Genomic DNA, 15,168 nt, shown 5'->3' with positions numbered 1-15,168 from the left:
AAAAAAAAAAAAAAAAAAAAGCTCTGAACATAGAGCTCAGTAAGAAGTCCCTGGATTCAATCCTTAGAGCCCCCAAAAATAAGAAAATGGATATAGATATTTCTCTTTTTTTAAAAATCTGATAACTCACTTTTTCTTTGGTGTCCTTGTTTTTCTCTAGGTTGATGTTACAGCATCTAGCATCCCAGAATTAGAGCGCCAGATAGAAAAACTCAGTAAGGTACTGTGCTTGACCTCCCAGGAGTTCTGGGTGTGGGCTGGGCAAGAGATGATCATCTTCTGAGCTGGGTATCAGTTCTGTGGGGAAGCTGAGAGCTTATGCCTTGTCTCACGTACTAGATGAATTTACCACTGTCACTCTAGAAGTGTTTTTTAATCATCTTCCCTTTCCACTGCCTCTCCAGCGTCAGCTCTTCTTTCGCAAAAAGCTGCTTCACTCATCCCAGATGCTTCGGGCAGTCTCTTTGGGGCAAGACCGATACAGACGCCGTTACTGGGTGTTGCCGTATTTGACTGGTATCTTTGTGGAAGGAGCAGAGGGGAGCCTAGGTAAGTGTGTGTGAAAGCCTCGATCCTCTTTAGTCCTGTCTAACAAAAGTTAAATAATTGCTTTTCCTCTGCCTAGTGGTCTTGGGCCACTTTTGTTTTATGAGAATCATCAGACTAGCATAGTGGGTAGGCCCTAGAGTAAGACTCCCTACCTGCTGCTATGTCACTTAACGGCTGTATGCTTGTTTCTTCAGTGATAAACTGGAGATAATAGAAAAATAGAATATGTATTTCATGAGGCTGTTAATTGAATCAAGAAGAATTAATATTCCTAATTAGAGTAGTGCTTAACAGGCCTGGGGGTATAGCTCAGTGGTAGAATACAGCATAAAGCCCTGGGTTTGAGCCCCAGCACCATTTAAAACAACAAAAAAATGTTTAAAATATAGTTGGTTCTCAGATTTTTAGTTTCTGATTATGCTCCTGCCACCGATCACTTATTTCTTCTCCAGATACTTTGTCTATTGTCATATATGCTGTTACCAGCAGCAGAATCTCGTAAGAGGAGGACTAAGTCCAAAAATATATACCATGTGTTTATATGCTCTTTCCTGTTATATATCAGTGTATATCTTCTCTTTGTAGTTCCTGAAGATATGGTAAAGCAGGACACCGATTCCTTAAAGGCCTATCCAGCATTCATTCCTGCCCTCTTTTCTGTGAAGAGAGAGTTAAATGGCTCCAACACCTCTGCCAGCTCTCCTGCCCGGACGCGAGGCCGACCTCGAAAAACTAAGCCTGGGTCTATGCAACCTAGGAACCTGAAGTCCTCTCTCAAGGGCCAGGATTCAGAACAACCCCAGGCCCAGCTTCAACCCAAGGCACAGCCCGATCTTCAGCCTCAGGCTTCTACCCAGCCCCATCTCGAGCCTCATCCTGAGCCCCAGCCCCAGCTCTGTCATGGGTTCTTAGAGCCAGAAGGGTCCCCTTTGTCTCTGGGTCAGAGCCAGCATGACCTCAGCCAATCAGCTTTCCTGTCTTGGCTGAGCCAGACTCAGAGCCATGGCTCCCTGCTGAGCAGCTCAGTCCTCACACCTGATAGCAGCCCAGGAAAGCTAGACCCAGCCCCCTCACAGCCCCTGGAGGAGCCTGATGAGGCAGAGTCTGGCCCTGATCCTCCAGCATCTTGGTTTAACTTCTCAGCCCAGGTGCCCTGCAATGCTGCCCCTACACCACCCCCTGCAGTTTCTGAGGACCAACCCACTCCTTCCCCTCAGCTGTCTGCCTCCTCCAAGCCAGTAAGTAGCCAGAAAGAGTATGTTGTCTTCATCTTTTCATGGGCTCCATGGCTTGGCTATGGGACTGTTAAAGGGAGGAAACCTATACATGTGAAAATATCCTCATATTATGTCTCATTTTATTCACAGGTGAATAGACCTAGTACTGCCAACCCGTGTTCTCCGGCACAGTTCTCTTCCACCCTCTTGACTGGCGTAACTCCTAAGAGGCGAGCAGCAGACTCTGGAGAAAAGCCACAGAGTCCCACAGGGCTGGGACAGCCAAAACGGAGAGGAAGACCTCCCAGCAAGTTCTTCAAACAGATGGAGCAGCGTTACCTAACGCAGCTGACAGCCCAGCCTGTCCCTGCTGGTGAGTGATCCTGGGTGAAATGTAGTAAAAAGTGTAGGGAAGAATGATACCCAGGGTGGGCATTGTGTTTCCAAGCTGGTTCCCAACCTTCACCCCATGTCTGTATCCCTTGTTTTCAGGGATGCGCTCAGGCTGGTGGTGGATCCGAGATCCTGAGATGCTGGATGCCATGCTCAAGGCCCTGCACCCCCGAGGCATCCGGGAGAAGGCACTTCACAAACACCTTAACAAGCACAGGAACTTCTTGCAGGAAGTCTGCTCACGTTCCTCAACTGGTAAATAGATACTTCACCCAGCCTGAACTGAAGGGCCCAGGACAAAGGTGAGCTGCTTTTCAACAGCCTGATGGCCTCTTCTGTGTTCTTGCTTCTCAGATCCCATCTTTGAGCCTAGTCAGCTCCCTCCCTTTCAAGAAGAGATTATGAGCTGGTCACCCAAAGAGAAGACGTACGAAACAGACCTAGCTGTGCTTCAGTGGGTAGAGGATCTGGAACAGCGGGTTATCCTGTCTGATCTGCAGATTCGGGTATACTGGGATGGGCACTGGGTAGGGAGTTGTTTACAAGAGGGCTTTAATCCTTTAAACTCTATTTGGAGCCAGGCATGGTGGCTCATAACCTGTAATCCCAGCACTGGAGAGGCTGAGGCAGGAGGATTGCCATGAGATTGAGGCTAGCCTGGGCTACATAGTGAGTTCAAGGCCAGCCTGAGCTACACATTGAGACCCTGTCTGAAACAAAAGCTATTTGGAAAACTCCTCCATTCATACTTCACCTGCCATGATCTTAAAATGGGTCTTTCTCTCTCCTTTATGATGAGTTTTATTTTGCTTTTCCATTTGAAGGGCTGGACATGTCCTAGCCCAGACTCTATTCGTGAAGACCTGGCCTACTGTGAGCATCTGCCTGATTCCCAGGAGGATATCACCTGGAGAGGTCGCAGCAGAGAAGGACTGGCACCTCAGCGTAAAAGCACTAACCCTCTAGATCTGGCTGTGATGCGACTGGCTGCTTTAGAACAGAATGTGGAGCGGCGGTACCTACAGGAGCCTCTCTGGTCAGCTCATGAGGTGGTGCTAGAAAAGGCCTTGCTCAGCACGCCCAATGGGGCCCCTGAGGGAACCACGACAGAGATGTGAGTGATTCCCACTTCTTTGTTCTTGCTGTTAGAGCAAGGCTAAGGTCCCCTCTTCAGCAGATCCTGTGCCTTATCCAAACAACTCCCCTTTCTCCCTACAGATCATATGAGATCACCCCTCGTGTTCGTGTCTGGCGCCAGACACTTGAACGATGCCGGAGTGCTGCCCAGGTGTGCTTGTGCATGGGCCAGCTAGAGAGGTCTATTGCCTGGGAAAAGTCTGTCAACAAAGTGGTAAGAGGCGTGGAGAGCCTGGAAGGGCCAAGGAACCGACCCGCTGGTGTGTGGGGGTAGTAAGCACATGGAGATTTAAGGGCTCATTGTGTTTCCTCACAACCTTGGTCCAGACCTGTCTAGTGTGCCGGAAGGGTGACAACGACGAGTTTCTCCTGCTTTGCGATGGGTGTGACCGTGGCTGCCACATTTATTGCCATAGGCCCAAGATGGAGGCTGTCCCTGAAGGGGACTGGTTCTGTGCTGTCTGTCTGGCCCAGGTAAATGTCATTCCATCCCATTTATCACCAGATGTCTCCTACTCTATCTCCAGTCTCGCCTTGGAAAGAGCTGACAGTGCTATGAGACCTGAATTTTGGTCCTTATTTGGAAAAAACACTTAAATTTTATAGCCTGAGTTGCTTCTCTATAAAACAGGAATAATTATGCCTTTTCTTTTACCCCTACTCACTGGCTTATGTGAATAAATTTACATTCCGGTTTATGTGGGAAGGTATTTTGAAGCTTCAGTCCCGGGTAGGGATTCTGACAAACTAGGAGGCAGGTAGTGTATATCCAGCCATTGCTAATCTCGCCTTTTCCTATCCTCAGCAAGTGGAGGAAGAATTCACTCAGAAGCCGGGTTTCCCAAAGCGAGGTCAGAAGCGGAAAAGTGCTTACTCCCTGAACTTCCCAGAGGCTGAGGGCTGCCGGCGCCGTGTCTCGTCAAGGGGCCGAGAAAGCCCATCATCAGTACCCCGGTACTCAGAAGAAGGGCTCTCTCCCTCCAAGCGACGGCGACTCTCCATGCGGAACCACAGCGATCTCACATTCTGCGAGTGAGTTGGGTGAATCCATCTGGCAGGATAGAGGCAGGGAGGGGTCAGTGTGTGTGAGCGTGTTTGTTTCCGAAATGAAACCCTTGCTGTCCTGTATGATAGGATTATCCTGATGGAGATGGAGTCCCATGATGCAGCCTGGCCTTTCCTGGAGCCTGTAAACCCACGACTGGTGAGTGGGTACCGGCGCATCATCAAGAACCCCATGGATTTTTCCACCATGCGGGAGCGGCTGCTCCGGGGAGGGTAAGTTGATGTTCGAGACTCCCTAGCTCTTCTCTGTTACTCTGCAACTCATCCCTGGCTTACAGCCCCACCTCTACTCGCCCAGGTACACCAGCTCAGAGGAGTTTGCAGCTGATGCCCTCTTGGTATTTGACAACTGCCAGACCTTCAATGAGGATGACTCCGAAGTGGGCAAAGCAGGGCACATCATGCGTCAGTTCTTTGAGAGCCGCTGGGAGGAGTTTTATCAGGGAAAACAGGCCAATCTCTGAGGCAAGGGAGGTGGGGAGTCACCTTGTGACCTCACCCTCCACCTTCCAAACAAAAAACCTGCCATTCACACCTGCTGATGCTGCCTCCGGTCTGGACTAAAGTCAGATACAGCCTGATTTTTGACCCTGCCCTTGGCAGTGCCCACATCCTTCATCCCTAGTCCTCTTTCTCCCTTCCTCCTCTTGCTCCTCAAATAAGAGGTGTAGAGATGAGGTCCTTCTGGACTGAAAAGCCAAAAAAGAAAAAATAATTTTTCCTGTTTTATTTCCCTAACTAAAAATAAGGAGGGGGAAAGAAGTTCCTACTTCCTCCTCCCAGCTTCCTCTCCCTCCCTGTCCATGCCCCAGCATTCTGGGGTTATTTAACAATAGCAATAGTTCTAGTGAATGTGTGAAACCGAGAAACACTCTGTACTGTGTGCGGACCCGCAGTGACGGCCAGTAAAGTGGACTTAACCCCCAGGCGTGTCACCGACACGGGCCCTGGACATGCTGCTTCCACGTGCAGACCCTCCCTGTCTCGCTTCCTCTCAGCTTTCCTCTTCTTTCCTCTCCATCCCCCATTTTTTCAGATTTTCTCATCCAATAATGTAAAACTATTGTGTACGGGTTCTTCCCTCTTTTTCCTTCAAATCTTTTCCCCTCAAAGGAGAAAAATTTAGAAGTCCCTGTCTTTCTCTGTCCTCCTCTTCCTGCTTATAGCTATCTCATCTAAAATGTCAGATGCTCCTCACGTACTGAGTTTCCAGCCTTTTCTGAAACTCAGTGGCTGGGGAGAGGGTGGGCTGGCACCTTGGGCCTTCCAACCTCCTTTCCCACCTGCTTCCCAAACTTCCCTCTTGGGAACTCCTCAGGGACAACTACTGCTGAGTTTGGGCGCACCTCTGAGATGGAGGCCAGGTAGCAATTGACTGGCCTGAGTGGAAGAGAGGTGGGTGTGTGCGTGTGTGTGTGCGTGTGCGTGTGCGAGCCGTGATTCTGACCCTGTTTCGTTTGATGGGATCCATTCGTTTTGCCCGTTGGCTCTTTTTATTTCCACTATTCCCATTTTTTTCATACCATCACTTTTATGTCTTTGGGAAATCACAAGAACAATTTCTCTGGGTCATTTCTGTCCAGCCTCTTCAAACTGCAGTCTTTGAGCAGGCGCACTCTTCCCCCATCGGGAGCTTTGAGTGAAGTTTTTGCAGGAAGAGGGGTAGAACTGGATCTTTCTTAATCCCATGAGCATCTGTGGGTTTAGTTGTGCTTTCTTTCCTTCCTTTTATCTACTCATCCTCCAGGACCCTTTCCCAGCAGCAGAGACCCCTGAGCACAGGTTGGGGAGGGAGCGGGGTTCTGGGTTCACTGCCCTACACACAACCGCCCAAGTTGTGCCCCTTGTCTGTGAGAGGAAAACTGCTCACCCCGACCATAGCCATGGCCCTGCTCCTGCTCAGCAGAGCCCCTCCCACCAGAGATTACGGGTACTTGCACTGGGGAGGTGGCTGCTGGCTGCCTGAGCAGAGCTGAGGCTTCAGAAATGTCCACTGGTGTGGCGCCGGCCCTGTGCCGGGGAGGTGGAGCGTTCATTCCAGTCATTCTGGCAGCACTGAAGAGCCACCAGGGGGCAGGGGCAGTGTAGGTCCTGGGCAGCCCCTCAGTCCTGTACATCCCTTCTCCCCCCAGAGCCTATTTCTAAAGTCGCCTTTTCTGTCAGATAAACCTCAAAACTTTTAATTTTATTTGAGATTTTTTTTTTTTTGCTTTTAAATAAGTGGATTGAAGAATATTTGAATTGACTTTATATTATGCATAAATATTTATATTTTATCTAACTGCGCTATAACAAACTTTGTGTTAGACATTTGGAACTGTTCCTAGTTGGGGGCTCATCTTTCTCCCCGTGGCAGTTTTTCCCCTGGTGTAAAACATAGATTAATTTTCATTGTTGGAGGTGGGGTGGATGGGGAGTAAGGTCTCGGTTGTTCCTGCATTGTGTTCCTCTCCCAGCTCCCTCTCTCCAGGGACCAGGCATTCTGAAGGGGGTTGGGGGCTAGAGAGGGTGGGGACAGGGCATGATCAGAGGGGCCATTTCTGAGTTTCTCTCTCCTCATCTTCACTGCCCCTTTGAGTCAGGTGGATTTTCTCTATTTCAAGAGCATTTGGTGTCGGGAAGGCAGATGAAAAGTAAGACGGCCCACCCCCACCCCTTTGTTTCCCTCTCCCTATCAGTCTCGTAACAGCAAGCAACCACACCATCAACACCAAGTTTCCATGTTCCTTTGACAACAGAAGGGACTGACTTTTTATATAACCAAATGTGGTGTTTTAGTGACTTTTTGATAATGTACAGTTTTTTGTGAATTTAAATTTATTTCTTTCTATATTTTTAGGACCAATCTCATTTTTAATAAGGTTAAAAAAAGAAAAAAAAAAGTCTAGAGAAAAAAGCCTCGTTTTTGCCATGTGATGTTTCCACAAGTGCAGCTGTAGAAAAGTGCTTGTCAGTTGAATAAAAACCACATTTGATAGAGATTCAAAAGACTCTGTGTATTTCTGCACCCTTTAGCATAGTTCTCACACATACCTACTATGAGGGAGCTTGCCTGGGTGTTGGGTTTGGCATAAGAAATGTTTATAGGTGCCATGATGGCACACACCTGTAAACCTAACCCTTGGGAGGCTGAGGCAGAAGATCTCTGGAGATGAGTGAGGCCAGCCTGGGCTATGAAGTGAGTTCAGGGCTACCTTGGACTGCGTAGTGGCACCTTGTCTCAAAAAAAACCCAAACAGGTTTACCCTACACCCCCCAGTTTGGCCTTGCCTGAACATAAGGCACCGAGAAGCAGGGTTCTTGGCTCACACACCTTGTTTGTGTGGATAGGTACAGTTCTGCCTTAAAAGTCCAACTAAGGTGCTGGGATAAAATGAGATTCCAGGTGCTTAGTTCCAACCACGCGAGATGTGCTTTAGCTTTTTTGTTATGTTTTTTGAGACAGGGTCTCACTATGTAGTTGAGACTGACCTGGAACTTACTGTGTAGCCCAGGCTGGTCTCGAACTCACAGCGATCCTCCTGCCTCAGCCTCCTGAGTGCTGGGATTACAGCCGTGCACCACCACGCTGGGCTTTTTTATGTTGTTGTTATGGGGATCAAACTTCGTACCTTGCACTTGCTATGCAGGCAGCAGCACCACTGAGCTAAATCCCCAGCCCTGTGCTTTAGCTTTTTGAGCTGTCACCTATATTCCTATAGCAGCAAGTATGGGCCCATCAAGCTTCTCCTTTCCACTTGTGGATAAGACACCAAGACACACAGCCTTTTGTGTTTATTTTTTAAAAGTCAACAAAATGAAGCTACCAAATTACAGGGAAAAACATGGAAAGACCAGGGATCAGAAAAGGAAGAATAAACTAGAAGGGTAGCATTGGCACAGACACAGGAAGAGTATAAAACTAGACATCTCTGGATAAAGAAAAATGTACAAAATGTGTTTTAAGTATAAATAAGACATTTCCTCTCCAAGGTGATAAGTGCATGCAACAGAGTAGTTACCCACCCGAAAGCAGTATATCGGGGGATTTGGGACAGCAGTCATGGGATGGAGACTTTAACTTACTCAGGCTGGAAAAGTTACTACCTCCAGGCTGGGATCTGTCTCCTCGACACTGTAAACTACCTGGACGTTAAGGTGGAGAAGGAACATCTACTTCCAGCCCTGTAAAAGGTGCAAACACCCTCTTTGGTACTACTTGGTTACCTTCTCAGCCATATGGCAACCACTAACCAGTCCTCGTCCTTGGGTGACTCCCAGCCACTCAGCTGCCCGTGTGGTCTCTAACGCCTGCCCTCTTGGCCCGCCATCCTAGGACCTAGCTATAAAGCTCCTGCTGTTATAGGTGCTCAGTGACCCAAACCCTCAGGGAAGACACTCCAGAACTAGAAATGTCCCACGTTTCTGCATTTGTTCATGAGGCCTTTCTAGTCCCCAGCTTCCTAATTCATGAAGAGAAAGCCAGTAAGGTTAAGGCAGGCCTTGTGCCCTTGTTGAGTTGTGAGATTGTGAGGTAGATAAGTAACAAGGACAAGGAAGTTTGGGGTTCTGCGTGGACGGGGAAGCCTTCAAAACAAGTGCATAGGCCAGGAGAAAGCAATGGAAGTGAGGGTGGTGAGGGCACCAGCTTCTCACCCTGAAGGCGTGTGAAACTCCACCTCTTGGAATTTCAGCCAAGATATCTGCTTTTTGCTGCTGAGGGAACTGAAAGGAAGTGGGAAAGCCCACTGAACTTCAGGAGTCCGCTAAGTTTGACGAACCTAAAAGGTGGGTTGTACAGAAATGGAGTGGTTGATTTAAAAGGGCATCAGAAAGAATCGGCGTAACAAGGCACAAAATTTAGGGTCTACCTCTGCAGACTGGCTTTTTAACACCCACCCTCCCTGACGCCCACTGATGCAGGTCCAGCAGAGGCTGGGGCGACTGGACCTGCTCTTGGCTAAGGCAGACACCCTTGGGAGTGCCGTGCCCCCACTTTCCCAGAAGGGGCGTCCGTGTAAGAGCAACCGTGGCTCCTTTTCTCAGGTCAGAACCACTGTGGGGATCCCCGCCACACTGCAGCAAGGGCTCCCTCAACAGCACCAAGGGTGAGCCCTAGAGACACTAAGGGAGGGTGCGTGAGCTCACTGAGCCGCACCTGAGGAAAGGGAGAGGAAGGACGGAGGCTGCAGTGCCGACCCGAGACCGCCTACGGAGCAGCCCAGTCTGGTGGTCTCAGCGCACCTAATGTCCTCCTGCCACCCGTTACGACAGACGAAGGCTATTATCTCTTCAGAGCTGCCAGATTTTCCAGGCTGAGCAGCTCCTCAAATTCTTTGGTTAAAAAGACTAAACAAATCCCTCCCCATCAACGTTGCCACATCCCAACCCCCACCCGCACGCTCTTCCAGTCAGCCCGCTCAGTGCGGTCTGAGCAGCAGCAATAACACTGGCACGAGGTGGAACCAGCAGGCTGAGCCCAGTGAGGGACGTGCCACTGAGGGAAGGGCTCTGCTGTGTTCTGTGGTATTCAACTGAGAACTAAAGCGGGGACTGAAACCTTTTCAGACTTACAAGTTTCAGCCAGGCTCAGTGGCACCCACCTGCAATCCCGGCACTTTGGGAAACCGAGGCAGGAGGGTCACAAGTTTGAGCCAAGACTGGGCAATTTAATGACTTAGCAAGACCTTGACTCAAAAAGGGGCTGCGATGTAGCAAAGGCCCTGGGTTCAAATCCCTCGTACCAACCCCCGAAGTGACAGTGTAAGCTTCTGTAACGGTACAGGGCGACATGGGAAGTAGAGTCAGAACAGGCTTCAGGAAGCATGAGCCAGTGTTCAGAGCCAGCCTGAGGCTGCGCCGCGGCGCCCCTGCCGTCCCGCCCACCCCACCATTTCACAGGAGCAGCAGCACCTCCCTCTTCTTCCTCATCACTGCCTGCTATTAGAAATGAACAGGCCTGGGGATGTAGCTCACTGGCACCTCGCCTGCCTGGCCAGTGCAAGGTGCTGAATTTGATCCCTGGCACTGTGGGGGTGGGGGATGAACAACCAGAGGAAAAAACAGGATTGTCTTCCCATCAAAAGCACCTAAAAGAAATTCCTGTGCCATTAACCACTACAAAAGTTACTGCAGGTCACTGACCATGTCTGAACCTGCCCAAGCCAGAACACTCATTAATAGAATCTAACGAGTAGAGTCACATAAGACCCTCAGAAGGTAACTTCAAAATTTAAAACAAAACCCCAAAACCATTCAAACGTATCTTTAGATATAAAAAGACTGAATCAAGAGTTCTCGAGGCAGAGGAGGGGCAGCAGTTACATCAATGATTTCCGAGGAGAGGCGGCCCACACTAACCCTACCAGCAGACCCTCCCCCTTCCCCATCACACAATCAAATGGGTTTGTCTTCTCTTTAAGGCCACTGACAGCTGGCCGTGGTGGCACACGCCTGTGATCCCCGCATTCGGAGGCTAAGGCAGGAGGAGCATCAAATTTGAAGCCAGCCTGGGCTACACGTAAGACCCTGTCACAAACAAAGGCCACTGACAAGAAAGTAGCTGTGGTACACTTCCCTTTACTGAGGTTTAGAAACCCAAAAACAAGCAATGTTTGTCCAGCCAAACCCTGGAAGGGTACTGGGAGTGGGGCTTTTTATGCTGGATAAGCTTCTCCTGGAGTTAGAAGCACCCATGGGAGAAAGGGTGATTTTGTTCCTTATGTTTGAGTCTTATTCGTTGCCCCAACTCCCTTACACCAAGGATGTACAAGGGACAAACAGGAAAAGGAGGCTGAAGACTCACTTCTGGGACGGAAGGAAAATCTGGGCGAAGCTCTGCACAGCCGAGCCCACACCAGCCTCGACACCTGCGTCTCCCCTCCACCACTTCCCTTCGTCCGAGTGGTGTCTGGTGGAGACGAACCTGGCCTCGATGGGGAGTAGGGATTTTATGAGGAAACAGAAGTAGGGCTGTCTTCTGTCAGGTGGGCAAAGGCTTTCTCCTTCCTGTCTCCAGTGCACAGTCAGGTCTTGTGCAGAGGACAGCTATGGAGTGAGACAGGGCTTCCGAGGGTCTCCGACCTTGTACACTGACATGGGACATGCTGTTTTTCTATCCTGGCTCCCTGTTGTCCTTCACAAGAAGAACCCCCCATTTCCTTTGAGACAGGGTGTCTACTATACAGCCCAGGCTGGCCTTGAATTTCCAATCATCTTGCCCCGGCCTCCCAAACGCTGGGATTTATAGTTGTGCACAACACACTCAGCTCGGGAAAATTATTTCTGAGGTCCTGGTTCTCCCGGGAAGGGGTCCAAACATACCGGGGCAGGACAGGCACTCAGCAGTTAGCTCTGTGCTTTCCCACCCTGTACAGTACACGGAACAGTCCCCATCTCAAGCCCTCTTGAGGAGGAGAAGTGCACACTGGCCACGCTGACAGTGGCTGCCGGCCTTGCCAGGACAGCTTCGCTGTGTGCAACAGCTTCCAAGGTCAAACCTCAGGCAATTCTAGGATCTCAGTTCCACCCTCCCGACCAGTAGCATTGAATGTCAAAGAGCTGTGTGTCCACGGTTGGGACGGAAACTGATCCTGCCCCAGAAAGCAGGGAAACACCGTACCAAAGCTTCTCTACCTTGGCACCACGGACGTTTGTTTGGAGAGAGGTGGTGTCCTGTGCACCGTGGCATGCTCAGCAACGTCCTTCGTCTCTTAGAATAGACGCTGGGAGCCCACACGCCACTCCTAGGCACTGCGATCGGAAATGTCACGGCTGCTGACAACAGGCCCTGCAACAAAACCACCTCTGCCCAAGAACCACTGGTCTGTAGGTGAAGCAGTCGATCCTCCAGTCGGGAAGGAGCCTGCACGAAGCGTAGCAAACAGCGGGGAGAGAAGGGCCACAGGGCGGCCGAGGAGCTCCTCCAGGAGGCGGGCGGGAGGGCAGGGACCCCAAGGCCACAGCTTCCACAGAGAGAAGTGAGAAGTCAGTACATCCATCGGGTACTTGTCTGGAAAGACCTAGTCTTCAACCAAATCTGGTTCAAAGGTGGCTTCCAAAGGCTGTGGGGTCATCTCTGAAAGGAGCAGGTGACAGTTCTGCTTCCTGCAGCTGGAGTCTAGTCTTTTCAACCAAGACGTGTCAGAGCAGAGAAAAAAGCCACTTCCGCTGCCTGCTTAGTGTTCTGCCTTGCTCCCTGCCCAGCGCCAACCCCCAAATTCCGTATGAAATTTCATTCCAAAAAAATTCACAAAATTAAAGACTGTGAAAAGGCTAAGCAGGCAGGCTCAGCTGTATGGAAAAGAGAAAAAGGACAATCTTGAGAGAAAAAAGACAAGACATGTATGGAAATGGGGTGTGTGAACTGTAAGCTTTACAAAAACAAAAAATTTGGTGGGGTACCGGGGATTGAACTCGGGTCCTTGCACTTGCTTGCAAGGCAGGCCACCGAACCGCTGAGCTAAATTCCTGGCCCAAAACTTTTTAAATCTGCCTGTTTCTGAAACATATATTCCATATACTCCACAATCAAAACTCCATAACTAAATTCAGCAAGTAGGGATCCTTCGCCGATGGTCTAGCACATCTTTTTTTCTTCTTTAAACAAATAATATCAAAGTGTATTAGAAGTCTTCCCAAATAACTCGGACACATCTCACAGGGAAACTCCACGGGGCTGGGGATACAGGTCAGCGGCAGAGCGCTTGCCAGTGAGAGAGAGGGCTGGGAGGCTCCCAGCTACCACCTCTCCTAGAGGCACAAGAAAAGCACATTGTAATTTAAAACAAAGCCAAAAACTTTCTTTGCGAAAGAAAGCAAAGTTTTTGATCTCCTTGAATGCACCACGTAGACAAAATAGCCTTTTCCCCAGGCCCCAAGAGCAGTGGTTCAGAAACAACAGAGCAGGAGCACTGTCTTTTTACCCAGGCCCAGGCCCATGAGAACGAGGGCCCAGTTTTAGTTCTCAGCAGGCTCTACAGATGGCCTGGAACCTGGTCAACCTGCCGAAGTCCAAAACTTCACGTCTACCCAGCAAGGACATGGAGGAAATCCTCGAGGAGGCGCAGTGAGGGAGAGGAGGGGCTGACGAACATGAGAACCTGCCTGACTTCATGCGGAGCTGAGCTGCTGGCTGCCGGCTCAGCACGGCCCACGCCTGCAGTGGTTCTTACCCTCAGTTACTTGCTGAACTGGAAGGAATAGACTCCATGGTCTGAGGGTGTCTCCACTGCCACTTGGTTCTGCTGGCCGCTGTTGTCCTGTAGCACAGCCAAGGAGGACAGTCGGCTTCTGCTTTCCCTTCCTTGCTCCCCCTGAAGTAGCCTTGCTAAGACCCATCCAAAGCCAAGGGGCCCTGCCAGCCCCAGTGCCCCCGCGTGTGTGAGCAGTGGAAGGGTAAGAAATGGTACAGCCACTCTGGAAAACACTTTTTGCAGTCTCTCAAAGTTTTTGGTCTTGGTTTAAGACAGGGTCTCGCTGTGTAGTTCAGGCTGGCCTTGACTCACTACGCAGCCCAGGCCGGCCTCAAACTCAGCGATCAGGCGTGTGCCACCACGCCCAGCAGCAGTCCCTCAACGTTTACAAGAGGGCATCCTGCCCTCTTTCCAAAGCACACTCATCAGTGCCAGGCAGCAGCACCTCGGTACTCACTGCTGGTGGCCAAATGTGCCAAGGGCCTCATTCACAAGTGCAGACGAAGTCTTTCCTTCCCGCGTTCTTCGTACACTACAGCTATTTGTGAACCTGTGCATTACTGTGAGCAGAAAATCTTGAACAGGGGGAGATCTGCCTCTGTCACTGTCCTATTCTCACGCCAAAGAAATAACGTTCTTACCTCAACAGAAACACTGGAAGAAGGCAGCGGCGTGTACTGGGAGATGTAAGCTCCCTGCATAGCTGTAGCTGTCGGCATATACTGGAATGAAAACAACAGGCTCAGAGTTGTGGCTCCTGGCTACCTGTAAAACACCTAGGGAGCTTTTCAAACAGCTACCTCTGGAGAGTCTACTTTAATTGCTCTGGGCACTGGACTCTTAAAAGCATTCTGAGAAGTTTCCAATGCAATCCATAGCGGTGCACACCTATAGTTCCAGCACTCAGGCCAGCCTAGAATCCATGTGAGAGACTGTCCCAAGTATAATGGCTTAAAAATGCTTCTACCTGGGCTACTATTCTTATTATTTTTTTTGTGTGTGGTACTGGGGATCAAACTCAGGTCCTTGCACTTGCAAGACAGGTGCCAGGCCAGGGATTTAGCTCAGCGGTTTGGTGGCCTGCCTTGCAAGTTCAAGGACCTGAGTTCAATCGCCAGTACCAAAAAAAAAAAAAAAGACAGGGGCCACAGCCACAGCCCCTGGGCTACCTTTTTTTTTTTTTTAAATACAGGGTCTCACTATGTAATTCAGACAGGTCTTGAACTCACTATGTAGCCCAAGCTGGCCTCTAACTCACTGCAATCCTCCTGCCTCAGACTCCCAGTGCTGGGATTACAGGCGTGCCCCGTCACACCTGGCTTTTCCTGCTCTTTCCCTACCTGCCTTCTACTTTTCCTCAACACCCTGGCTTCCCTACCCTTAAGCATTCCTGCAAACTTGAATTGGGTAGGCCTGAAAGAAACCTAGTTTTCTTCCTGTTGCTATTTTGATAAGGGAATAAGTATTAACTCAAATTAATACACAGAGTAATCATGTACTGCAAACATGTACTAATAAAAATTTTAGAAGGCCGGGGATTTAGCTCAGCGGTTCGGTGGCCTGCCTCGCAAGCGCAAGGACCTGAGTTCGATCCCCAGTACCAAAAAAAAAAAAAAAAAAAAAAATTTTACAGC

General features: G+C 49.8%; 2 protein-coding genes across 15 annotated transcripts in view; one reads left to right on the top strand and one right to left on the bottom strand.

The window, feature by feature from the left end:
- Window positions 1-7,343, top strand: part of Baz2a (bromodomain adjacent to zinc finger domain 2A) — a 39,093-nt gene extending 31,750 nt beyond the window's left edge. For all 7 annotated transcript variants that reach the window (XM_010644655.3, XM_010644656.3, XM_033763709.1 and 4 more), the window contains 12 exons: window positions 161-220; window positions 405-549; window positions 1,135-1,787; window positions 1,917-2,139; window positions 2,259-2,414; window positions 2,514-2,665; window positions 2,984-3,273; window positions 3,378-3,510; window positions 3,624-3,770; window positions 4,102-4,328; window positions 4,431-4,574; window positions 4,660-7,343. In XM_010644655.3, the coding sequence (XP_010642957.1) occupies window positions 161-220; window positions 405-549; window positions 1,135-1,787; window positions 1,917-2,139; window positions 2,259-2,414; window positions 2,514-2,665; window positions 2,984-3,273; window positions 3,378-3,510; window positions 3,624-3,770; window positions 4,102-4,328; window positions 4,431-4,574; window positions 4,660-4,825 (2,496 nt within the window). In that variant the 3' untranslated portion in view covers window positions 4,826-7,343. The remainder of the gene's footprint in view (window positions 1-160; window positions 221-404; window positions 550-1,134; window positions 1,788-1,916; window positions 2,140-2,258; window positions 2,415-2,513; window positions 2,666-2,983; window positions 3,274-3,377; window positions 3,511-3,623; window positions 3,771-4,101; window positions 4,329-4,430; window positions 4,575-4,659) is intronic.
- Window positions 7,344-8,033: 690 nt separating this feature from the next.
- The window catches only part of Rbms2 (RNA binding motif single stranded interacting protein 2), a 69,497-nt gene continuing 62,362 nt past the window's right edge, over window positions 8,034-15,168 (bottom strand). For 5 of the 8 annotated variants that reach the window (XM_010644666.3, XM_010644665.2, XM_010644667.2 and 2 more), the window contains one exon: window positions 13,519-14,256. In XM_010644666.3, the coding sequence (XP_010642968.1) occupies window positions 14,092-14,256 (165 nt within the window). In that variant the 3' untranslated portion in view covers window positions 13,519-14,091. Of the gene's footprint in view, window positions 12,633-13,513; window positions 14,257-15,168 lie in introns of those variants that run through there. The other 3 variants (XM_010644663.1, XM_010644664.2, XR_784368.1) reach the window with 3 other exon arrangements.

Source organism: Fukomys damarensis, unplaced genomic scaffold, assembly GCF_012274545.1.
Source record: "Fukomys damarensis isolate Sample0158 unplaced genomic scaffold, DMR_v1.0_HiC HiC_scaffold_15, whole genome shotgun sequence".
Lineage (NCBI taxonomy): Eukaryota > Metazoa > Chordata > Mammalia > Rodentia > Bathyergidae > Fukomys > Fukomys damarensis.
This window is presented reverse-complemented; position numbering and strand designations above follow the sequence as displayed.